Consider the following 27073-nt stretch of genomic DNA (forward strand, 5'->3'; position numbering starts at 1 on the left):
GCCTGTTGTACCTGCATGCTTACTTTCATTGACTGATGAACAAGGACCCCCAGATCCCGTTGTACTTCCTCATTTCCCAACTTGACACCATTTAGAAAATAATCTGCCTTCCTATTCTTACCACCAAAGTGGATAACCTCACATTTATCCACATTAAACTGCATCTGCCATGCATCTGCCCACTCACTCAACCTGTCCAAGTCACCCTGCATTCTCTTAGCATCCTCTTCACAGTTCACACTGCCACCCAGCTTTGTGTTATCTGCAAACTTGCTAATGTTACTTTGAATCCCTTCATCTAAATCATTGATGTGTATTGTAAATAGCTGCGGTCCCAGCACCAGGCCTTCCAGTACCCCAATAGTTATTGCCTGCCATTCAGAAAGGGACCAGTTAATCCCTACTCTTTGTTTCCTGTCTACCAACCAATTTTCTAGCCATGTTAGCATTCTACACTCAATACCATGTGTCTTAATTTTGCTCACTAATCTCCTCTGTGGGACCTTGTCAAATGGGACCTTATATAATTTAGTCATAGTCATGAAGTTGTACAGCAGACACAGGCCACACTGCCCAATTCATCCATGCTGCCCAAGCGAGCTCATCCCACGCCTATACTTGGCCCAAATCGTTTCAAACCTTTTCTATCCATGTACATATCTAAGTGCCTTTTAAATGTTGTAATTGTACATTTTGTACCCATCTCTACCCCTACCCCGACCAAATACTATGCAGCACCTCACAATTATCTGATTAAAGTCCATCTGCTATTCCTTGATTCACTGACCCAGATAATCAAGAACTTGTTATAATCACCGAAAAACGTCTTCACTGTCCACTAAACCACCAATTTTATCATAAAATCACAAACCTATTAACCATGAAACCTACATTCACTTCCAAACTTAATATTTTAATTTATTTATTTTCTAGCAACGCAACCCCCATAACTTAAAGGTTGCCTGAATACTATATATACAGAGATATTAAAATAATTTTAATTTGCCCAATTAGTCTGATTTCTCCATTATCAAAATGCTATAAAAGGTTTAATTATTCAAACCAGTGAACAAAGCAATTTCTCTATAAACTATTTTGCTGATTACCCTGCTTGCATCACTAAGCAATATAGATAGTAATTGTTAAATTAACAGATTATTAGTGCAACAAAGGTTTGTTGACATTGACAGTCTAATGTTGTCTAATTGCTTTCAAATATTATTTTAATTGAAAACCATGTTATAGCAATTATAAAATTATTGCATACATTAATATAAACAATCTCATTATATCTCTGGTATCACAAGCAAATTGTGAATGCGGAATTGAGGATATAGGACAAAATATTTGTGTATGCATTCTGTTTTCACACTGAAAATCACGATGTGAAATGTTCTGATCCCCATTCCTCGCAACTGCACTTCTTACCTCATTTTGCTGAAGTGTCTCCATTTTTTTCTTCCGATCCTCTAAAGCTGCTTTAATAGTATCAACGTCATGCTGCACACTAGTAAGTGTGCTCCCAATTGTGGCAACACTCTGCAAGAATCAATGCAATATAATCTTTTTTTTTTTAAATTACACATTAATTTCCCTTTGACAAATAACTTTTCAATAATCAGTTGCATTTAGTCCCAGAAATTACTAGAATTTAATGTACATTTTTTTTAAATATGGATTTTCTGGATACTGGTGATATATTTATGGCCCAACCCCAGTTGCTGTTCAGAAGTGATGGTTGGCTTTCTTCCTCAATCATTACAATTTGAGTGGCTAAGTACTCCCACAATTCTGTTTTCAAAAGAATTTGATCAGTTTTAGTTTTCCCTAATCATTATAGCCCTACAAGAAGAGCAGGTGGAATAACTCTACAAATGTTGTCCTGTCATTGAGTCCCTTCAACAAACTATAATCAGCAAATTACATGCCACAAGCATATTTTAAATCTATGAATTCGTTTTATATGGTTGCACCCAAGGAAACTTTCAACTCTTCCGGAACTCCATATAATGAATGGTCACCTAACACCACCCACATGACCAGCCTCCAAAGGGGCCAAATTGTAAAGTGCGCAGATTTGAACACTGTTTTTTGCCCCTTACCACAGGTTATTCTCCAACTCTGAAAGCTGCTCTAGCCTAATAACTTGCCACTGTACCCGTTTTCTAATCTACTACATCAGTTTTTGAAATATTATGATTCTTTCTTCAGAATAAAGCCAGAACCTTGCTGCATTAATTCTTAATTGATTTCAAAAGATTAAATGAGATATGTCAAATGCACACTCCGCATACTACTTTTTGTAAGCTGTTAAATGATAGCAGAGAAAAAAAATGTATACTATTCTAGGCCTACATAGGCCTGCATCTACATAAAACTGTTCCTTTGTAATAGCAACATATTTCTCTACAAAGACTTCCTTTGACAGTTTTCTGCTCATTTTTAAGTCACTTCTTTGACCTTCTAACTGGTTTGGATTTAAATCCCAAACATTGAAGTGTAAAAGATAATTTGCTGTTGTAATCAATGGTACATAAAAAGTATTTGCAAGCACAACAAAAACTGCTACATTTGATATAAAATGGAGCAGAGTTTTTACCTTCTGGAGTTCTTCCACTGTGACTGGAAGGTTGATTAGTTCTGATGCTGATTTGACATTGGCCTTTAAATGGGCAACAGCTGAATTTAGTTCGGTAATCTAGTAATAAAACAAACAAAAGTGGGTTGAATCACATTCAAATATAACTTGAAGTTAAAAATAAAATAAAAACCAGATTTAAAGCAATCAGTCTCCCTTCCTCTTATGTGTCAACATCTATTGCTTCCACAAACATAAACATGCTTGCCAAAACCTAAAACAAAACACGTTTTGCTGAAGTTGGCCAATATGCAACAGATTTTGACAGCAATGGAAAACTGGACCAGCTTTCAAAAGTTGTAATAATATTGTACAGACAGAGCAAATGAATAGTCCAAATTAAAAGTATTAGTCGGGAGATAAGTTTGATCAATTTAAAAAGAAAGCAAACAGATCTATCACTGATTAGGATGTTGAAAGATAATAGGTTGGCAAGTATTAAAACACTTGGTGTTGGTAGGGGCAGAGGTGAATAATGAACCAACAACTGGAGAACCAAAGGATAAGACACAGGAGAAAAGGTAGAGAGGGATTATGTACCAAAGTTGGAGGAAGCTGGGAAGTAGAAAAAACGATTTCTCAGGATTTTATCAATTGTGCTTTTGCAATAGTAATCATGGTTGCATGAATAGGAATGTGGGCGGCACATTCGGCAGTGGTCGAGTTGTTGTCTTACAGTGCCAGAGACCCGGGTTCGATCCTGACTACAGGTGTTGTCTGTATGGAGTTTGTCCGTTCTCAGTGAACGTGCGGGTTTTTACCGGGTGCTCCGGTTTCCTCCCACACCCCAAAGACCTATAGGTTAATTGGCTTCTGTAAATTGTCCTTAGTGTATAGGATAGTGCTAGTGTATGGGGTGATCGCTGGTTGGTGTGGACTCGGTGGGCTGAAGGACCAGTTTCCCTAGCTGTATTTATAAAGTCTAAAGCCACACTTTAGAAGCCCAAGCTTCTCCAATCAGAAGTGCATATTTAGGACTGTGCAGATAAGATAAAGACTGTGCATAAGATAAACATAAATGTAGAAAGGCATTAAAATTTTGAACTGTAACTGCACGGGTCAGATCAGCTTAACCTGACCCATTACCCACACTTGTTTTCTGTGCAAATCTTGCATTGGCACTGCAACATAATGGCAGGTTCAACATTATGGCCTTTCTACAAGATAAAGCCACAAAATGCAAACAGGCCTAAAATGACAGATGCTGGGGTTGCCTTAAATCAACCTAACACATTTGATAGTTGGCACCTTGCACGGCTTTTAAAGGATTTAAATATATTTCAACTGAACATAAAAATTCAATCTGTATAATTTTTTAAACAAAGATCACCCCATTTAAATGCCAGCTAGCAGAGGAACCAGATGCATAGTGCCTCAAGGATGAGCAAACTAGGGACCCATGAAGAGAGTACTCCTGCAGAAAGCAGAAAGGGAAAGATGTAACTGGTGGTGGGATCCCATTGCAGGTGGCATAAATGACAAAGGATGATTTGTTCAATGCGGTGATTGGATGGGTGACAGTTAAGGACCAAGAAAACTTGCATCTACATTCTTGGTGGTAGGTAGGGCGAGAGTCCAGGAAATTGAGAAAATGCAAGTGAGGGCTCTGTTAAACAGTGGAGGGGAAGTCACATTTCCTAAAATAGGATATTTCAGATGTCTTGGAACTAAAAATCTAATCTTTAGAACAAATTCAGTGTAGAAAGGGAAACTAAGCAAAAGGGATGGCTTCCTTATAAGAGAATAGATGGGAGGAGGTGGAGTCAAGGAGCTGTGGGAGTCAGTAGGTTTGCAGTAAATGTAAGTGGATGGTTTATCTCTTGAGATGGAGACACGAGAAATCCAAAAAGAGCTGTCAGGTGTGCTCCAAGTGACTGTTCATTTCCTGTTGGTCAGCCCAAGTGCAAAACATTAGTACTCCTACATAAGCAGTGTTTCCCCACATCTTTTTTATAGCCTTCATTTGTTTTACCTCCGCTTCTCTTTGGATTCCTGCCCAGCTTTTAATCATCTGTTTTGGTCATATACATTCAACATCCATTTGATATATTCCAGGTTTTGCAATAATGTTTTTTCATTGTCTTTTGAGCCACATTGTTCCCCATTATGCAAAAGCAGTACATTTGCTTACTTGCTTATTTAGTTCTGTGATGTTGGTCCATATTTTGCTAATTCCTTTGTCTCCAGTGTCAAGGTTGATAAGATCTTTCTGGACTGCAAGGAGATCTTCATTTAGCTTTGGAATGTCACTAAAGGAAGTTTTTTGACTAGATTCCACTACAAGGACAAAAGAAAATCCAGTTTTAACACCAAAACATGAAGAAAGAAAGCCCTACAAGAAGCATATATCTTAATTCTTAAGTTTTATTTTCAATAAGAACATTTGATTTTCTCCATAAGTGCTTAGTGTCCTTGCAAATTATTTGAAATACTACTGAAAGAAGTGGGAACATCGGGTGAAGTAGAGGACTGAATGCAGGCTGCTATCACATAGCTGTAGATCAAAGTAACAAAAGTGGCATACAATAATTTTTAGGGAGCTTGGAGTCAAGGCATTAGTTCATTTAGAGTAAAATAAACATGCTGGTACACAAAATTGCTGGAGAAGCTCAGCGGGTGCAGCAGCATCTATGGAGCGAAGGAAATAGGCGACGTTTCGGGCCGAAACCCTTCTTCAGACTGATGGGGGGTGGGGGGGAGAAGGAAGGAAAAAGGGGAGGAGGAGGAGCCCGAGGGCAGGTGGATGGGAGGGTGGGAGGAGACAGCTAGAGGGTTAAGGAAGGGGAGGAGACAGCAAGGGCTAGCAAAATTGGGAGAATTCAATGTTAATGCCATCCGGACGCAAGGTCCCCAGGCGGAATATGAGGTGCTGTTCCTCCAATTTCCGCTGTTGCTCACTCTGGCAATGGAGGAGACCCAGGACGGAGAGGTCGGATTGGGAATGGGAGGGGGAGTTGAAGTGCTGAGCCACCGGGAGGTCAGGTTGGTTATTGCGGACTGAGCGGAGGTGTTCGGCGAAACGATCGCCCAACCTCCGCTTAGTCTCCCCGATGTAAATCAGCTGACATCTAGAGCAGCGGATGCAGTAAATGAGGTTGGAGGAGATACAGGTGAACCTTTGTCGCACCTGGAACGACTGCTTGGGTCCTTGAATGGAGTCGAGGGGGGAGGTGAAGGGACAGGTGTTGCATTTCTTGCGGTTGCAACGGAAAGTGCCCGGGGAAGGGGTGGTGCGGGAGGGAAGGGAAGAATTGAAGAGGGAGTTGCGGAGGGAGCGGTCTTTGCGGAAGGCAGACATGGGGGGAGATGGGAAGATGTGGCGAGTGGTGGGGTCACGTTGGAGGTGGCGGAAATGGCGGAGGATTATGTGTTGTATTTGCCGGCTGGTGGGGTGAAAGGTGAGGACCAGAGGGACTCTGCCCTTGTTGCGAGTGCGGGGATGGGGAGAGAGAGCAGTGTTACGGGGTATGGATGAGACCCTGGTGTGAGCTTCATCTATGGTGGCGGAGGGGAATCCCCGTTCCCTGAAGAACGAGGACATTTCCGATGCCCTGGTATGGAATGTCTCATCCTGGGAACAGATGCGGCGTAGGCGGAGGAATTGGGAGTAGGGGATGGAGTCTTTACAGGGGGCAGGGTGGGAAGACGTGTAGTCCAGATAGCCATGTGAGTCAGTGGGTTTGTAATGTATGTCGGTCAGGAGTCTGTCCCCTGCGATGGAGATGGTGAGGTCAGGGAATGGTAGGGAAGTGTCGGAAATGGGCTAATCACTTTGTCAAAACATGCTAATCACTTTGTCAAAATATAAACCACTAATCAGGACTTCATACTATTAAAAATGTATCTAATCTTAATAAACATGATAAAATGAAAATAAATTTAAGTGAAAACGTCCTGCAATTCCTTCGCTCCATAGATGCTGCTGCACCTGCTGAGTTTACAAAACGGGTAGCAATTTCGGAAATTGAGCCAGATGAAATGCTAGTATGTTTCAGCTGAACCATGATAAATAGTTGTTACTTACAGAAACTCAGGAAAGACCTGATAGAAATTTATAAAATTACGAGAGGCACAGAGAGGTTATTCACTCCCCCCCCCCCAAGGGTAGAAATGGCATATTCTGGAGGGCATTCCTTCAAGAATGAGAGGGCAAACATTTTAAAGGAGATGTTCTGGGCAAGCTTTTTTTATTAATACAGTGTGATAGGTGCCGGGAAATTGCCAGAAGTAGTGGGTGGAAGCAGACATGATAGTGGTGTTTAAGAGATATTTAAACTGGCACTTGAACAAGTAGGTAATGGAGGGATATGCGGTTAGTTTAATTTAACTTCATGGTCAGCTAATGCATCAGCATGAGGGCCTGTGCTGTACTGTTCAGCATATCTCCAATGAATCTGACCAATTTCTACAGATGCATTGTAAAAAGCATCATATTGACATGCATCACAACTTGGTTTGGCAATTGCACTGCCCAAACCACAAGAAATTGCAGAGTTATGGACGAACACCAGTACATCACACAAACCCACTTTCTTCCCACCCACCCCCTCCACCCACATCACAAAGCTACTGTCTCTACACTTCATGCTTCCTTGGCAAAGCAGCCAAAATAATCATGGACCACTTTCATCCCTGGCATTCCCTCTTCTCCCCGCTTCTTCCAGCAGAAGACACAAAAGCTTGAAAGAATATACAACCAGATTCAAGAAGTGCTCCATCCATACTATTATCAGAGTATTGAAAATCTCTGATTGGCAAGGATGTATTCCTGATCTCCCAATCTACCTTGTTATGACACTTGCACTTGTTTCTTCTTTGGATTTTCTCCGTAGCTTACACTATATTCTGCACTCATGTTTCCTTTCTCGTTTGCCTTACCTGCTGTTCTAATAAATGGTTTGATTGTACACATGTGTGATATGATTTCCTTGGATAGCACAAAAAGCTTTTCACAGTATCTAGGTACATGTGACAATAATAAACCAAACCAAAGTTGCTCCATGTTCTAACTCTTCCCTCATTCTGCTACCACCCACCTAATCCATGGGTAACTAACACCAGCTAATCAGCCTATTAACTAGAATATCTAGCATATACAAATTCCACAAAGATTAGAAAGAATTGTGTTTCTGGACCTGTGAGTCAGCAGCACTTACTGCTGCACCACCTCAAGTGGCACCTCCTATTTATGAAGGTGTAATTTCTTCTCCTGGAGATTGATAAATCTGACAGATTGTCATGACTCAGCCTCCACACCTCTCTACCCGGTAAGCTGTGCAGTGCATTCTCAGTTGACACAATGATAAACAGATTTGTGAACTATTGGGTAGTTAAAGGTTAGGAAAATTGAGTTAAAGTCAAGATCCAATCAGTCATAATTTTATTCAAAAGGGACGCTCAATGTGGAGAATTATTAATTCATCAGCTGAGGAAGGGTCAATAACAATCAGGAGGATATCTCACCCTATTTAGCATGACAGAATGGAAGACACACGGGTTCTGGATCAATACTGTAGGCTTAGCGTCACAGCATGGAAACAGACCCTTCGGCCTAACTTGCCCATACTGACCAAGATGCCCCATCAACATTAGTCCCACCTGCCCATGTTTGCCACATATCCCTCTGAACCTTTCCTATCAGTGTACCTGTCCCAATGTCTTTTAAATGTTGTTATCGTACCTGCCTCAACTACCCCCCCTGGCAGCTCATTTCATATACCCCGAAAATGTTGCCTCTGGTTTCTATTAAATCTTTCCCCTCTCACCTTAAACCTATGACCTCTGGTTCTTGATTTCACCATTCTGGGAAAAGACTCTGTGCATCTGCCCTATCTATTTTCTTCATAATCTTATACACTTCTATTTGATCACCACTCATGTTCCTGTGCTCCAAGGAATACAGTCGTAGACTGTCAAACCTCTCCATATAGCTCAGGCCCTCAAGTCCTGGCAACATCCAAGTATATCTACTCTGCACTCTTTCAAGCTTCACAGCATCTTTCTTATAGCAGGATGACCAAAATTAAACCCAATACTCCAAATGTATTCTCACCAACGTCTTGTAGCATAACATCTGAACTTTTATATTAATACCCTGATTAATGAAGGCCAATGTGCTGAAAGCCTTCTTGACCACCCTATCTACCTGTGACATGACATAAGAAATGCTATACCTGCATTCCTAGTTCTCTCCGCTCTACAAAAATCCCCAGGCATTCTCTGTGAAGGTCCTGGCCTGGTTTGACTTCTCAAAATGCAACACCTCATATTGCACTTCATTAACCATTCTTCAGCCCACTTGCCCAACTGATCAAGATCCTGCTGTTTTTTATTTCTAAACTATCTTCACTATCAACAATACCACCTACTTAAGTATCATCTGCAAATTTACTGAACATGCCTTGTACATTCTGATCCAAATCTTTGATATAAACTACAAACAGCAATGGGCACAACATTGATCCACAATCACACCATTAGTCACAGGTTCCCAGTCCAAAAAACCTTCCATCACATTCTGCTTCCTTCCATGAAGCAAATTTTCTATCCAGTTGGACAGCTCTGTCTGGATCAAAAGCAATCTAACCTTCCAGAGTAGCCTACCATGCAGAACCATATCAAATGCCCTGCTGAGCCAGGGCCATTATCTCCAAACATGCATACTGTTAGCTTAATTGTTGAATAACATTCCCTATTCTGTCACATCACCAACGTTAATGATGTGGCTGAGTACAATCGCCCAGGTTAGCTTGCCTTTCTCAAATTAAATATCTACTTCAATGCCGGGTGGTCTGTTCAGCTTTTAAGATAAATGCACTTCATTGTAAAAGTGAAAAGGTAACCATATTGTGTTTAAGAAGGAACTGCAGATGCTGGAAAATCGAAGGTACACAAAAAAGCTGGAGAAACTCAGTGGGTGCAGCAGCATCTATGGAGCGAAGGAAAAAGGCAACGTTTCGGGCCAAAACCATATTGTGGTGGGTTTGGAATGAGTGATTGGTTAAAAACTGGATGATGGTGGCAGATATACTTCCCCGAAGGAGAAATGCATGAGTTTTAGAGCTTTTAATTCCATGGTTATGTCATGAACTGAATTTGCAAAATTTAGCTGCCATGGACAGAATTTGAATTTGAATATTCAAGCCTCTGAATTACCAATCTGATCAAGAGTTTGGGGCCTCTACTAATATCCTCATTCAGAATTCCAAATCCATACCACCCTCAGGATTTCCTTATCCCCCTCTAATTTGTCGACCAATCCCCCATTTATCATGACGCAAAACTTGAACAATAAACAGGTAACTTCAACTCAAATAGATTAAAATTAACACATAGCAGAGTTAGCTACTCAAGAAATACAACATTTGGACTACCTGGAATTCAACAACTTCGTACCTATATAGGATTCAACTTCAGTTAGTTCAGGAATTGATCATGTGCTATATCACTCTCTAGGGAGATTGTTTTTGGCTGAAAATACAGCAATATGAAGCAGGCACCATTTTCCACAGTCTAATTACTGTGGAACACACTACGGCTGCATTTTAGATATTAGCTCTTCCACATTATGTCTGGCTCCAATCACAATTTATGGCTTGAAAGTAATCGCTGCTAGATACTTTTCTTGTAACTTTCAAAACACAGACTTTGGACCTGCAGATTAGGGCATACGTGATTAATGTAGAAATGCCAAGTATTAGGAGATACTAAATGCATTTGTTCTTTAGACAATTGTAGTACTATGGAATATGGCCTTTTTCTACACTCAAAATCAACACTAACCTCTTCCAAATTAGGTATATAACAAATTAAACACAGGTTAAAACTTCTATCCACTTCCTCAAATAATTGACCCATACAGATTCCCTCCCATGTTTAAAAAAAAGTGCTTTAGTAACTCAACAGGTCATCGCTGAGGAACATAGATAGGTGATGTTTCCATTGGGATCCATCTCGAACATTCCTAAATAAAACCCCAACCTCAATGAGTACCAAGCCCGCCATTAGGTTGAGCTCTTCTTCCATTGCCTTCATTTCCAGATCTTTTTCTCTGTTAAGGAGTCCTCACCTCCCAGTGATAACCCCTTCCCCCATCTCAAACATTCCTACAAGCATCTTCAGTTCCTTGTTTCTACATTCTCCCTTCCATGTTACCCTGAACAACATGAAAATCCTCATCTCATGGCCTAAATACTAGAACTCCCAATCAAGCAATATGATGAGTACCATCATGAGAAAAACCCAAAAAGTTCAATAATATAGTTCAGCACCATCTTCACATGGATAATTAGAAATAAGCAATAAAGACTGACCAGTGATGCTCATATATAGTAAAGACTAAATAAAATCTGCACCCCGCACTGTCCGCGATGAAATTCCAATTAATGACTTCAAATATTAGAATTATTTCCACAAATGAATGAACTAACCTCAAGAAAAACCAACCAACATTGCATTGGGAACATACCGTACAAAAACTTTGATGTCCTTTGTTGATTCAACACAGTTTAATGCTGGCTTCGGGGAATCCCTATTCTTTACAACACAAATCATTTTACACTTCATGCCAAATGGAAAAAGGTACAAAAATTCCTGTGCAGGATATCCCAAATTACACATTTAACAAATGCTTTTTCTTCATGATTGATTGTGCATACATAGTCTGATTATACTTACATGTTCTAAACTTTTCTTTCAGTGCATCCAGATCTTCCTTGAGAGCAACCTGCATCCAGACCAACCCAACACAAGCTACTACACAAGCAGCTAGCATAACAAATGCACACAGTGGATAACAAATCTTGCAGCATTTCACATAGCCTCCCCTGTAAAAAAAGTTGAAATGGAAATGGATCACTTGAAGCTCTAAATAAATGACATGTTTGAAACTAGTTAATTTATATAATCAGAATAAACTTGAGCATTGGCTAAAAAAGTAAATAATTTCATTGCTGTTGGAAATAAAAAGATAAACTTAAAAAATACACATCTAACGTTTTTAAGTTTAGTTCTGTGATCAAGAGCTTTATTGCAGAGTTAAAATTGCCCTACATATATCCACGCTTAAGGAATGCATAATATAACAGGTGGAGAGAGAGGCGGCTGCGGGGGGGAATAGATCATCCATGATCAGTGCCCCTTTCCAAGAGAATTGTCCTCCACTGCCTTCTGAGGCAGAGAATGCCATAGATTCACAATTCTCTGTGTGAAAAAGTTTTTCCTCATCGCCATTCTTAAATGGTTCTGGATTTCCCCCTTTCCCCAACATCAGGAACATGTTTTCTGTCTCTAGCGTGGCCAAACCCTTAATAATCTTATATGTTTCAATAAGATCCCCTCTGACCCTTCTAAATTCCAGAGTATGCAAGCCCAGCCGCTCTATTCTATCAACATATGACAGTCCTGCCATCCCAGGAATTAACCTCGTGAGCCTATGCTGCACTCAATAGCAAGAATGTCCTTCCACAAATTTGGAGACCAAAACTGCACACAATATTGTTGATTTAAAAGGGTCATGACTACATTCTGAAATAGGCATTTCGGAATTGAAACACTGTGCAGGTCTGCAATGGAAGAACGATAGGCCAGATGTTGAACAGAATATATCCTAAAAAAACTATGGGGAAGGGTACTGAGGAACAACTTTAGACGGTAAGGTAAACATTGTTCTCGTGGTACGTTTTGTCAACACAATCTGTCGAAGTCAAACAATTGGGACATTGTTGGCATTCCAATCAACATTTTTTTTGTGAAATTTTAACCTCATTTTAAATTGCATTTTAATCTACATTGCTTCGTCTACATCTCTTTGGTCTACATGTTACCGAGTTACATAACGCTGGTTCGAGTTACAAGGCCTCATCCTGCGCTCTTTCTTACTTTGCGAACATGGAGCCGGTGGCCGGTTCGGCGAACTCATCGAAATCAGAGGTGGATTCCGAATCGGAGGCCGTGGGCTCGGTCCTCAGCAGTAACTGGTGCCCGGAGCTCTTCTTCGGCTTCTTTTTCTTGCCGTCGGCGGTGAGACCAATGAGCGCGTTAAGCTCCTTTCGCTTCTTCATCTTCTTCTGCGGGGTCGCCGCTTTATACTGCACATCCAGCTGCCCGTGCTTGCTCTCCAGTTTGCAGCGGTTCCTGGCCCAACATATAACCTAAGAGGCAGGGGGGGTGTGAGGGAAGAAGTGAGGCGGCCGGTCGGTCAACAAGCACGCAGTAGCCGGCACAGGTAGCAGCTCATTGCCCTCGGCGCCGCTCCTCGCTGCACCCGCACTGGCGGCACCAACGCGGCAGCGGAGGGAGGGAGGGAGCAAAGATCCGACAGCTATAGGATCTTTAGGAGGAGGTGGCAGCCAAAGCGGCCGGTCGGCGACCCCGTGACGCGCAAAGTGCGCGACGTTGGCAACCTGACAACCAAAGATTAAAGATTATAGAGGAACTGTCGGTCTGTCTGAATACAAGATGCCGGAGTAACTCAGCGGCACCATCTCCATCTCCAGAGAGAAGACGACACTAAATGCCGGAGTAACTCAGCGGCACCATCTCCATCCCCACCCCCATCCCCATCCCCATCCCCACCCCCACCCCCATCCCCACCCCCATCCCCATCCCCATCTCCATCTCCATCTCCATCTCCATCTCCATCTCCATCTCCATCTCCATCCCCATCCCCATCCCCATCCCCATCCCCATCCCCATCCCCATCCCCATCCCCATCTCCATCTCCATCTCCATCTCCATCCCCATCCCCATCTCCATCCCCATCCCCATCCCCACCCCCATCCCCATCCCCATCTCCATCTCCATCTCCATCCCCATCCCTATCCCTATCCCTATCCCTATCCCTATCCCCATCCCCATCCCCATCCCCATCCCCATCCCCATCCCCACCCCCATCCCCATCCCCATCCCCACCCCCATCCCCATCCCCATCCCCACCTCCATCCCCATCCCCATCCCCATCTCCATCCCCACCCCATCCCCATCCCCATCTCCATCACCGGAGAGAAGACGACACTAAATGCCGGAGTAACTCAGTGGCTCCATCTCCATCTCCGGAGAGAAGGTAAACACAAAATGCCAGAGAAGCAACGGCAGTAGCTCTGGGTAGAAGGTAAACACAAAATGCCGGAGTAACTCAGCGGGACCGGCAACTTCTCCGTAGAGAGAAGGAATGGGTGACGTTTCGGGCCGAGACCCTACTTCGACGTGAAGCTTCGGTGAGGTCGCTGCTCAGGGGGGGGGAAAACGCAATTTCAGCAGTGACGGAATGCCGGCAACCTCCCTGTTCTGAATGTGAAGCTTCGGCTCGGAGAGGTCGCTGCCCAGGGACCAAAAAGCCCCCACAATTTCAGTAGCGAACAATTTCAGATGTGGAGTTTGCACGCTCTCTCTGTCGCTTTCCTCCCACGTCTCCACGACTTGCGGTTTAATCGGCCACTGCAAATTGTTGGTGTGTAGAATCTGGGTGAAGTTGATGGAAATGGGAAGAGGAGAGGAGAGGAGAGTGGGTTGTCGAGGTTAGGGAAAGACTAGCAATAGTCGCATGGAGACATGCTGTCTTCTGCTATAGCTCCTAAGGTTGTAGGTTTCTATTTTCCCCACTGCCCAGAACTAATGTACAATTCAATTATTGTACACGATCAGTGTAGCGGAAGCGGAGTTGTCCGTTAAAGAACGAGGCAGGCACGAAGTTTGTCCGAAATACTGGTTCTTTATTCTACACTAACTCGCCTCATTCATCTACACTGTGCGCGCGTGATTAACTCTTAAATACTCCCCCTGGGCACCCGTGACACCTATATCTCGTCACCGGGACACGTGTCCCCTCCCAGGAGCCGATGGTTATGTACAGTGCGTGGCCCATCACACAGTGCCCCAACAATACCCCCCCCAGAACCGGAGGCACAAAAACGGATGGGCAGCTGAACGAGGAGGTCGGACCTCGTACGTACGTCCCCACGCAAAGGTTTATTTTCTGGTAAGGAAGAACTAGATGGGACCTGGACTGGCTTGCTCAGTTCCAAATGAGCCGGCTTCAAACGAGCCACCGACACGGTCTCCCCCCGACCCCCCATGTCCAATTCAAAAGTCGTGGGCCCGGGCTGTAGCACCCGAAAAGGACCTTCGTAAGGGCGACCCATGGCCGTTGCGGCGGAGGAAGACATACTGACAGTTCGCAAGACCTCATGTGAGATGGAGCGACACCATGCCGAGACGTTGGGACAGGAGACAGGGCGCCGACCCTCTCCCGCAGTCGAACCAACATGGATGACAGTGACTCCTGGGAGCCACCAGCGGTTGGGATAAACTCCCCGGGCACGGTCAGTGGAACGCCGTAAACCAACTCGGCTGATGAAGCCTGCAAGTCCTCCTTTGGGGTGTTGCAAATCCCCAGCAGGACCCACGGCAGCTCGTCCATCCAACCGGGACCAGGAGCCTTCACGGCGTCCTTAAGCCAGCGGTGGAAACATTCCACCAACCCATTCGACTGGGGGTGATAGGCCGTCGAGTGGTGGAGCTGAGCCCCCAACAGGTGAGCCATTGCTGACCATTGGTGCCCAATTCACAGCTCCGATGTGAATTGGGCACCCCGGTCGGACGAGATATCCAGCGGTATCCCGAAACGGGCAACCCAATAGGCCACCAGGGCACGCGCGCATGACATGGTCGAGGTATCGACAAGCGGGATGGCCTCCGCCCACCGGGTGAAACGGTCCACCACCGTAAGCAAGTGTGAAATTCTGCGGCCCCACGATATCCTCGTGGACATGGTTGAAATGTCGGCGAGGCACAGCAAAGTCTTGAACTGGCGCCCGGACGTGCCGCTGAACATTCGATGTCCGGGCTCAATGCCTGACCTTCTTCCGCAATCCGTGCCATACAAATCTTGCAGCAACCAATGCCACCGTCGCCCGGATGGGCCAAACCATGAATGGCGTTGAAAATCCGACGACGCCAGGCCGCCGGAACAATAGGACGCGGCTGCCCCGTGGAGACGTCACACAGGATGGTGATGCCAGTGGAACCCCAAGTGGACCAATGGTCGGCCACCTTGGCAAAGGTGAAAGTGAGGGGATTATGGTCAGTAAACGCAACGAAGTTCCGGCCCTCGAAGACATAACGGAAATGCCTCACCGCCAGGTATAAAGCTGGCAGTTCCCGGTCGAACATGCTGTATTTATGCTCCGCCGGGTTGAGTTGGCGACAGGAATAAGCAAGAGGCCGCCAGTGACCGTCTACAAACTATTCCAATACACCATCAACCGCAGAGTCCGAGGCATCCACAGTTAGTGCTGTAGGGGCGTCGACCCACAGATGTACCAGCATCGTTGCCCGAGCCAATGCCTTTCGCCCCCTCGTAGGCCGCTACGGCAAACGTCGGTCCACTGCACCACCCGCCGCTTGCCTGACAACAGTTGAAATAGCGGCCGCAGTATTCTCGCCGCCGCCAGCACAAATCGGTGGTAGAACTGTATCATTCCGACGAATTCCTGCAAGCCCCGCACTGGATGGCCGAGGAAACCGACGAATGGCATCCACGCTGTCTAGTAGAGGCTCCGCACCGTGCCGCGTCACATGATGGCCCAAGAAGTTGATGGCCCGAAGGCTGAACTGGCACTTATCCAGGTTTAATACCAACCCGAACATGCTCAGGTGCTGGCACAACAACCGGAGGTGGGCGCAATGTCGCGGATGACTCGCCACCAGGATGTCATCCAGATAAATGAAGACAAAATCCAGCACCCGTCACACAGTGTCCATCAGGCGTTGGAAAGCCTGTGCGGCGTTCTTAAGGCCAAAGGGCGTACACACAAATTCGAAAAGCCCGAAGGCTATTGATTAATCATGTAGTGGAGTGCGGCGGCGCGACTTACATTGCAGCGGCCCCTACAACCTGTCTGTCTTTTTTTTATTTTTTGTCTAGTTAAATGTAGTTGTTCGTGTTTTTTTTAATACTGTTTTTAACTACATGTGGGGGGAGGGGGAAACTTTTAAAATTCTCTTCCCTGCACGGGAGACCCGACCTTTTTCTTGTCGGGTCTCCATTGTCGTTGGGGCCTAGCACTGTGGAGCGGCCTCCAACTGGAACGACATGGGGGCTCCAGTCAAGTGGGCTGCGGACCACTTACCATCATGGGGCTGGCCGGCCTCGGAGCGTAGGGAGCGGTGGTGGCTCGCTGCTGCGGCCCGACTCCGGAGCTCGGAGGCTCCAGCTGCAGCCGCAGGTCCGGTGGACTGGGACATTGGGAGCTCGCGGGTCCGGATGGGAGACCGCTTTTCGGAGCTCCCGCAACGCAACTTCTCCAGCCCATGTCGCGGGGTTGGAACGACCTGGAGCGGGGCCGTACATCGCCCGGCGCGGCTTTAATGGCCGCAGGACTTTCCAGCGCCCTCCGGGGGCTCCAACTTTGTGACCTTGGGGCCTGGAGCGGGGCCGCACATCGCCCGGCACGGTCTTAATGGCCGTGGGACTCACCATCGCCCACCTGGGGCTTCGACATCGGGAGAGAAATGGTGCAGGGGAGAGAAAAGACTGCCTTCCATCACAGTGAGGAGGAGATTCACTGTGATGGATGTTTGTGTAAATTGAATTGTTTGTATGTCTTGTAGGAATTGTCTTTGTTTGTATGGCTGTGGAAATTGAGTTTCGTTTGAGCCTCACTGAGGTTCAAACGACATGGAATAAAATATTGTATGATAGCCGTTTTGGGCACATCCTCCGGTCGCACGGGGATCTGATTGTACCCCCATGACCAGGTCGATTTTGGAGAATAATTTAGCTTTAGCTAGATGGGCAGAGAAGTCCTGATTGTGTGGGACGGGGTACCGGTCTGCAATCGTAGCGTCATTCAGGCGGCAGTAGTCACCACAAGGCCTCCAGCTGCCGATGACCTTGGGCACCATGTGCAAAGGGGAGGCCCATGGCCTGTTTGATCGCCGGACAGTTCCCATTGCTTCCACCTTTTGAAACCCCGCCTTCGCAAGTCGGAGTTTGTTGGGGGCGATGGTCCCGAAGTCAGAATGTGATGTTGGACCCCATGCTTCGGGTTGATCAAGTCAAACTGAGGGGTCAGGATAGCCGGGTACTCTGCCAAAATTTGTGCGTAGATATTGTCCACCGCCACCACCGGGTTGCGCAAGGAGATTGCCTCAAGCATAGAAGCGTGGACAAGGCGCTGTCCCCTCACGTCCACCAGCAGAGATTGCACCCGGAGAAAATCTGCACCCAACAATGGCTGGGTCACGTCTGCCACTGTAAATGGCCAAGAAAAATGTCAGGCACCAAATATATAAGGTATAGTGCGGACCCCATACGTCCTTATGGAGCTGCCATTCGCTGCAGTCAATAAGAGCCCCCGCTTACCGGCACGCGTGTCCATCCCGGACGGGAGCACCATGCTGAACTCGGCCCCCGTATCAACCAAATATCTTTGGCCTGAACACCGGTCCCAGGCGTAAAGGCGATGAACTTTGCCGACTGCTGCGATGAATACTGGCGGCCGGCCCCAGCGTTTCGCACAGGGTGAGTGGCATTTGTGGGCAGCCGAGCCCTTTCGCTGGTGGTAAAAGCACCACTCCCCTTTAAGGACCTCCCCTTTAAGGACATCCCCTTTAAGGGCTTCCGCTTTAAGGGCAGGCTCCAGATGCTCCGTGGAGCCCCTGGTTGCGTGGCTCTAGGCCTCTGCATCTTCCAGGGCACTATGGACACCCGATCCAGCTGTCCCACTTCCTGCCGTCTGGACAGCCACAGCTCGTCGGCACGCTCCGCTAGAGCCCAAGGATTCCCAAAACTTACTCCTGCGAGTAGTGGGCGGATGTCGTCTGGAAGCTTTTGCAGTCGGCATATTCAAAAAGCATGCAGTGGTGGTGGCCATCCATGAGCGAGAGCATCTCGCTCATTAGGGCCGATGGTATACGGTCGCCGAGCCCGCCCATGTTGTAAATGCGGGCCGCTCACTCCATCTGACTGAGGCCGAAGGTATGGAGCAGCAACGCCTTCAGACCGCCATATTTATTGGCCGCTGGTGGATCCTGTAGGAAGGGGATGATTCGCCTAGCCGTTTCTTGGTCGAGCACGCCGACCACATAATGGTAGCGGGTCTCATCGTTTGTTACCCCACGAACGAAGAATTGGGATTCAGCCTGCTGGAACCCTACCTGTGGCTGGGCGGCACAGAAGGTCGGCAGCTTCAGGGCGGCGGCGCTGAGTTGGGCCTGGTCGTCATCGGCGAAGGGTTGGGTATTGGCGCGGCGCATTTTTCTTCCAGAATATCTATTCTGGACATCGGGGTCACCAAATGTAATGGAAACAGAGTTGTCCGTTAAAGAACAAGGCAGACACGAAGTTTGTCCGAAATACTGGTTCTTATTCTGCACTAACTCTCCTCACCCACCAACACTGTGCGCGCGATTAACCCTTAAATACGCCCCCCAAGGGCATCTGTGACCAATCGTGACCGCTATATCTCGTCACCGGGACACATGACCCCTCCAAGAGCCGAAGGTTACGTGGCCCATCAGCCAGTGCCGCCACACCATAGTATGATATATTTCTTCATTCTTTTTCAATATTTTTGAAACCTTCAAAGTGATCACATCACTAGTCACGTCTTCCCATTCCCAACCCTTTCCATTGAAGCCACTCCCTTTGCACATTCATCCCTTCTCACCCAAGGCAACCCCAACTCCCTACTGTTACTTTCCCTGCAACTGCAAGGGATGTAACTCATGTAACTGTAACCTACACCTCCTCCCTCTCCTCCATCCATGGAGGTCAGTAGCCCTTCCAGCTAAGGTGGAGAGGAACATGCACCACTTCATCTACTACATTTAATGCAGATGGTATGGATTTGATGGATCCCTGCCTCTGTCGAAGGTTAGCATTTGTGAAAGGACATGCAATGTCTTCTGATGTATTGGCCATTTGATGTGACTGGATTATATATGCACCACACACACAATCTCTTCAAAATGTTGAAAGGGGTAGTGCAAGGTGTTTTTAATGATGTAGTAGAAGTTACCAGAGGAGGATCCATTTAATGTGGGGGGCTTTTGGGGTGGAAGATAAAGTCAAGGTGAGTTCTGTATTTCTCCTGACTTGGATGAGAGCTGAAGTGTAAAAAATAGAACGGGTGCAGTTCTGACAGAGAGGAAGCTGTGGTTAAAGAAAAATGAAAATTCCAGTATCTGCAGTTTCACGTGTCTTCATTTGCCTGCCTGACTTATGTTCTGTATTGTCTACATACTTTAACACCATTTGTTGCATTACTGATTGCTCTTTATTGATTGTTGCTCCTCATTCATTGAAAATATTTACAATGGTCTTTAACTTCACCCATGGCTATTTGAGTCACATGAAGGCTTTTTGTATGTCCAGTGCTTTGCGTCCTTCATGATAGATTCAATCTGCCATTATACGGCCCACATGCATAGTTTGTCTAACTCATCTTGTGTTTTCTGTTGTGCTTTCCCTCCTGATTTTGCCATCATCTCGAACCTGCTGTGATATTGTATCTGTTTTCTAACTCTAATTTAGGAACCAGAAGGGCATCAGCACTTTATTCTGGCACACTCCGCTTGTGTTTGTCAGGCAGGATTCACTCCTGCATCAATTTTGATTGTTGTTGTTAGTTATTGTTGAATATTATGGTTATTCCTGATAATTCCATTATTTTACTTGTCAGTACACAACTCATTTCCTACTACATTTTGTGCCTTTCCTTCCATTTTGTTCAACATTCTGTTTTTAATGTGATCTATTCCTGGGAATCTATTGAAGACAATTTTGCCTATCTAAAGATCTCACTGCATTCGTAATAAAGCTAAAAGGACAGTGCTGGAGTAACTATGCAGGTCAGGTGGCATCTCAGGAGAACATTTCAGGTCGAGACCCTTCTTCAGACATTTATTTACTTGCATATTTATTCAGATTTATTTATTAGAATATACACCATTAGAATGAACTGTTTGTCCAAGAAGTCCATGCAGGTGTTTACATTTCACATGTGTCTCTTCCTATTTCCTCCCTCCTTTTAGATGTTTGGACCACTTCTTCCATCTCATTTCCCATATGCTTTTTCCCTAAGAAGCAATCCTTTGTACATCCTGTAGGGATTGTGTATTTTTGTCTCTTGGTTTTGGACTCCTCTGTAAGTAAATGAATTTAAAACCGAGATGCATAACTACAGAAACAAACTCTAAATTGCTGAACATGTTCACATTTTTTAAAGTTCTCTGTTAGGCCGTCTTAAAAGTTTCTTCATTTTCTGAAAATATGCTACTAATTTGTTCATTCATTCCCATTTACTTGATCTCTGTTAGGGTACTACCCTGTAAATCTCGTTTGTATAATCCGAACAAAGTGTAATACTCAACTGTTGAGTCCATTATTACTGTTAAGTTCAGGTCCCCAGACATACATCTCAGAATTCAGTTAACCTCTTCATTTGTTTTAAATGATTAGTTCATCGGGCTCTGAGATCCCTTTGCAGTCACTTTCTCTTTTTTTTTTAAATTGTGTTCATTCAGTTTTTCTGTGCAAAGTGAATCGCCTTGCATGTATCTGTTGCAAAAAGGTGTGGTAGAAAGAAGAATGATAATGAGCAGCAGTAAAACCTGTCCACTGAAGAAGCTCCTTAAAAGTCCTGATTCAGGAAGTTGACAGTCATATTTAACATTATCATGTTTAACATTGCAACTTTAACATATTTTAACTGCCTTTTGCCATTTAACACTTAACTGATGAAAGGTTTTCAACACGTGAGAGATGTTTCTATTGATAAATGGAAGCACACCTTCAACATCCTCCACGTATTCTGATTCAAAGTCCAATAAATTAGCTAAATGTGGCAGATGTTACAGGGATGATCCATAAACTTTGAACTCATTCACAAATTGTTTTATGGTATCTAAGTAAATATAAAATGATTGCCTGGTAATGAAATGTAAGATTTTATTTTATTATTGCTGATTGGTTTTGTTGATATAGTTGAATAAAGTGACAACTTAGCCATGACTAATTGCAATGAAAAATCCTCAGATGTATTGGAAACGGAAAATGAAAAGCATGTTATTCAGCATTTGGAAGAAAATGGTGTTTAGTATTGCAAACGAGATCATATTAGTCCTCAATCATGTCGTCTAACAACATGAGAAGATTTTTACTTTCTAGTTGTAAAACTTAGCTGTGTCGTATATTTAAATGAAGTAAATATCTTGTTAACTGATTTGTCAAACTAAATATCCTTCATGTGTAAGGGGTCCAATTCATACTGTCGGCATTCATGCACTATAATGAACACACAAATGAAAGCTAATTTAATAAATTCAATTTAAATTTGTTAATAGTTTGATTACTGACTAACAAAGAATGTTACAGCTTGACTACAGCACCATTAATCTGAAATTATTCCATGAGCAATGTTAGTGCAAATTGATTTCTGATGTACAATGTGTTAATAATTTTCCATTATTAGGATCCTGGATAATAAACATTGATTAACAATATTTTGTATCCATTGTGTGATTTTTACTTGTTTCAACCATATTCCAGATATTCCCAGTGTCCCATTAATGGTTTATCTCCTTTTACTGTGCATCATATGTCTGAGGTTAATTGCTTTTGCTGTTAATCATTGCATGTTTTGCACAAGCTCAAAATGCTTTTAATTTTAACTTAATTTGCTTTAATCCTTTTGTATTCTAAATCACAATATTTTTTATTTTAAAAAGTATTAATTTTTATTTAATTATTCAATTTAGATTTTTTTCCTCTTGACATACCTAAAGAAGCTTTTACTATCCTCCTTTATATTCTTTGCAAGCTTACCTTCGTACTCCATCTTTTCTCCCCGTATTTGCCTTTTTAGTTACCTTCTATTGATCTTTAAAAGTTTCCAAATCCTCTGGCTTCCCGCTCATCTTTGCTATGTTATACGTCTTCTCTTTTATTTTTATACAATCTTTGACTACCCTTGTCAGCCACAGTCCCCTCTTACTCCCCTTAGAATCTTTCTTCCTCTTTGGAATGAAAAGATCCTGCATCTTCTGGATTATTCCAAGAAATACCTGCCATTGCTGTTCCACCGTCATCCCTGCGAGGGTCCCTTTCCAGTCAACTTTGGCCAGCTCCTCCCTCATGCCTCCATAGTCCCATTTGTTCAACTGCAATACTGACACCTCCGATTTTACCGTCTCCCTCTCAAATTGCAGATTTAAACATCATATTATGGTTACTGCCTCCTAATGGTTCCTTTACCTTGAGTTCCCTTATCAAATCCGGTTCATTACACAACACTAAATCCAGAATTGCCTTCTCCCTGGTAGACTCCAGTACAAGCTGCTCTAAGAATCCATCTCGGAGGCACTCCACAAACTCATTTTCTTGGGGTCCAGTACCAAACTGATTTTCCCAGTCTACCTGCATGTTGAAATCTCCCATAACCACCGCAGCATTATCTTTGTTACATGCTAATCTTAACTCCTTATACAACTTGCACCCTATCTCCAGGCTACTGTTTGGGGACCTGTAGATAACTCCCATGAGGGTCTTTTTACCCTTCTATCCACAATGACTCTCTGATTCTATGTTGCCCCTCGCAAGGGACTGAATTTCATTCCTTAGGAACAGAGCCACCCCCCCCCCCCCTCTCTACTTACCTGTCTGTCTTTCCGACAGGACGTTTACCCTGAATATTCAGTTCCCAGCTCTGATCCTCTTTCAGCTATGTCTCTAACTTAATTTGCTTTAATCCTTTTGTATTCTAAATTACTATATATTTTATTTTTAAAAGTATTAATTTTTATTTAATTATTCAATTTTGATTTTTTTTCCTCTTGACATACCTAAAGAAGCTTTTACTATCCTCCTTTATATTCTTTGCAAGCTTACCTTCGTACTCCATCTTTTCTCCCCGTATTTGCCTTTTTAGTTACCTTCTATTGATCTTTAAAAGTTTCCAAATCCTCTGGCTTCCCGCTCATCTTTGCTATGTTATACGTCTTCTCTTTTATTTTTATACAATCTTTGACTACCCTTGTCAGCCACAGTCCCCTCTTACTCCCCGTAGAATCTTTCTTCCTCTTTGGAATGAAAAGATCCTGCATCTTCTGGATTATTCCAAGAAATACCTGCCATTGCTGTTCCACCGTCATCCCTGCGAGGGTCCCTTTCCAGTCAACTTTGGCCAGCTCCTCCCTCATGCCTCCATAGTCCCATTTGTTCAACTGCAATACTGACACCTCCGATTTTACCTTCTCCCTCTCAAATTGCAGATTTAAACATCATATTATGGTTACTGCCTCCTAATGGTTCCTTTACCTTGAGTTCCCTTATCAAATCCGGTTCATTACACAACACTAAATCCAGAATTGCCTTCTCCCTGGTAGACTCCAGTACAAGCTGCTCTAAGAATCCATCTCGGAGGCACTCCACAAACTCATTTTCTTGGGGTCCAGTACCAACCTGATTTTCCCAGTCTACCTGCATGCTGAAATCTCCCATAACCACCGCAGCATTATCTTTGTTACATGCTAATCTTAACTCCTTATACAACTTGCACCCTATCTCCAGGCTACTGTTTGGGGGCCTGTAGATAACTCCCATGAGGGTCTTTTTACCCTTCTATCCACAATGACTCTCTGATTCTATGTTGCCCCTCGCAAGGGACTGAATTTCATTCCTTAGGAACAGAGCCACCCCCCCCCTCTCTGCTTACCTGTCTGTCTTTCCGACAGGACGTTTACCCTGAATATTCAGTTCCCAGCTCTGATCCTCTTTCAGCTATGCCTCTGTAATTCCCACAACATCATTCTTACCAATTTCTAACTGAGCCTCAAGCTGATCCACTTTATTTCTTATACTTTACGCATTCATTTATAACACTTTTAATTCGGTATTCACCTCCCCTCCGACACTGGTTGCTATTTCACCTAACCTTACTCTTTTATCCCTTCTTGAACTTTCCATCCCATTAATTCACCTCATATAGTCAAGATAAGTGACTACATTTCCAAGCACATTTACCAACAATCACAATTACTCCAAATCTAGATCTATAATATCTGAGTTTTTAAATTTTTAATTCAAAATACTGCAGGGCTTACCTCAATATTTCACAGTCTGCATATACTGCCAACTATTCTAGAATCAGACACATTAACCAGATACATTGTGCCACTCAATAACACACTTCCATCTCAGAGGACAAGGTGGTGCATAATCAATGATAACACCACCTCACCACAATATAGATTTCAAGCAACAAGGACAGAGACTGTTCAAAGACACTCAAAACCAATAAAGATAATAGCTTCCTTACACCTCATTTTTCTCTCATCCAAACATATCCTCTGATTTACAAACTGATGATTATGTAACAACAAACTTCCTCACGCTCTCACTACAATTTCTGTTCGCCAAGAATTGCAACCTAGAAGCTAATAAAGATTAAGAAATACTGTTACATAATTGAACATCATCGCATGCCAGCCCAGACCCTTAAACTCTACATAGCTTACCAGTTGGTTTTCCTTTGTTTTGAAAACTCGTGCTTGTGTTTCTTTTTCTCCAATGAGCCAATGAAAATGCCTGGTCAGCAAAGGAGATTAACTAAAACTACCTACGACTAACTCGACTACTTACAACGACATGGCAATCCCACTACCACTGCACCTATGACTACAAAAGTATTGATTTTCTCCATGGTCGCAGAAAAATTTCCATGTGACCATACTGAGGCTGCGACTCACCAGAGACCACCAGCGAACATGTGAAGACCATGTGGCGATCATGAGGCGAGTGCAGAGTCTCCTGCACTCACCTAAAAAGTCGCCTATGTGGGATAGGTGCTTAATTTGGTGTAAATTTTACAAGTTACGCTCAGTGCAAAAATTTGAACAATAAATTGGCATTCCCAATCAGAAACTTCAGGTTTTCCAAATAAATAGTAAACTTGGTTAGATAGAAGAATAGTTACGATGTTAATTAATGGTAGAACAGATTTAATAGCAAGAGGCCTGCTCCTGTTCCAGATTCTGATGTTCTATCTCGTGTCCACCACATTTGAAAGTAAAAGCATTTTTCTTCTTAAGATTAAGAAAATTAATCTATTTATCTAGAACTTTTCTTGCCTTACCAAATTTTCCAGTTTGGAAAATGTATGTAATGGCATATCAATAAACTGCCCTTAGTGTGTAGAGAGTGGATGCAAAAGTGGGATGACATCGAACTAGTGTGAACAGGTGATCAATGGTTGGCATGGTCCTAGTGGGTCAAAGGGCGGATTTCCGTACTGTATCTTTCAATCAAAAAACTGACGGAGGATTATGTGGCAAAATGAACAAATAATTTCTGATAAACAATAAAATATGCTTTAAAGTAAATGATATTTGAAATAAAATGATGGAACAAAAATGAAGTAGCTTCAATACACTGCATGCTGTAACTAAGATCTAAGATTTTGCAGAATATAAAAGCTATTAAATTGCTGGCCTGAATTTGATCTCCATAATAAAAGTATACATTGTTGCAGGGAACAAATGTAGGTTGGCATTTGTTTGTGTCAAAAATTCTAGAAACTAAGCATGCAATATATTTATGCGCATTTAGCTTTCAAATCCACTCACTTTATCATAGGAACAGGCCCGTCAGTCCATAACGACAGTGCTGAACATGATCCAGGTTTCACTACATCCTTGTGCAAATTAATTGATTCAAGCATACACTCGCATATAACAAGTCAATACCTTCAAAGGTATTGGAGCCGTGGGAGCTGGTCAACAGCCAAGGGAATGGACCATTCGCCGTGAGGCCCCTACTGGGTTGGGTCATCTATGGTCCCCTGAGAAGAGGCAATGACAGCAGGGATGAAAATGGCTGCCCTGCTGCTGCTGTCAATTGAATATCCATTGTAAATTTGGAGGAGCTACTGATTAAGTAATACAATCACGACTTCAGTGAAAGAACCAGCAAGGAAACTTGACTGCTTTCAAGAGAGAGCTAGATAGGGCTCTTAAAAATAGCGGAGTCAGTGGATATGGGGAGAAGGCAGGAATGGGTTACTGATTGGGGATGATCAGACATGATCACATTGAATGATGGTGCTGGCTCGAATGGCCGAATGGCCTACTCCTGCACCTGTTGTCTATTGAAACAGGAAATGCCCAGAGAAGAGGTAAAGTTCTTGGATACTATAAATCACTCAGCAAAGATGATAGATGGACACTATTGTCTAGACTTAACTTTCAAACAATAAAGCGGCAGTTTGCCGCATTACCGTTGCATTGCAGAGCAGCGCATCCAGAGCCTGAAACATACGTTTTGCAAGAATGACATTTCATGATAAATATATATCTTTCCTCATAGAAATGATTGAGAATGGTTATGCTGAAATGGTACCGGTGGACCAGCTGAATCAAAGTGATGGAGAGCTCTGG

General features: G+C 43.7%; 2 protein-coding genes across 2 annotated transcripts in view; one reads left to right on the plus strand and one right to left on the minus strand.

Moving 5' to 3' along the window:
• Positions 1-12982, minus strand: part of efcab14 (EF-hand calcium binding domain 14) — a 45706-nt gene extending 32724 nt beyond the window's left edge. The window contains exons 1-5 of the mRNA XM_033028495.1: positions 12518-12982; positions 11315-11463; positions 4770-4915; positions 2600-2698; positions 1429-1539 (exon numbers count right to left, since the gene is read on the minus strand). Of these exons, the coding sequence (XP_032884386.1) occupies positions 1429-1539; positions 2600-2698; positions 4770-4915; positions 11315-11463; positions 12518-12699 (687 nt within the window). The 5' untranslated portion in view covers positions 12700-12982. The remainder of the gene's footprint in view (positions 1-1428; positions 1540-2599; positions 2699-4769; positions 4916-11314; positions 11464-12517) is intronic.
• Positions 12983-13617: 635 nt separating this feature from the next.
• The window catches only part of LOC116977756 (cytochrome P450 4B1-like), a 104749-nt gene continuing 91293 nt past the window's right edge, over positions 13618-27073 (plus strand). Inside the window, exon 1 of the mRNA XM_033028497.1 lies at positions 13618-13700. The gene's annotated coding sequence lies outside the window, so the exon portion shown is untranslated. The remainder of the gene's footprint in view (positions 13701-27073) is intronic.

This window comes from Amblyraja radiata, chromosome 10, assembly GCF_010909765.2.
Source record: "Amblyraja radiata isolate CabotCenter1 chromosome 10, sAmbRad1.1.pri, whole genome shotgun sequence".
Classification (NCBI taxonomy): domain Eukaryota; kingdom Metazoa; phylum Chordata; class Chondrichthyes; order Rajiformes; family Rajidae; genus Amblyraja; species Amblyraja radiata.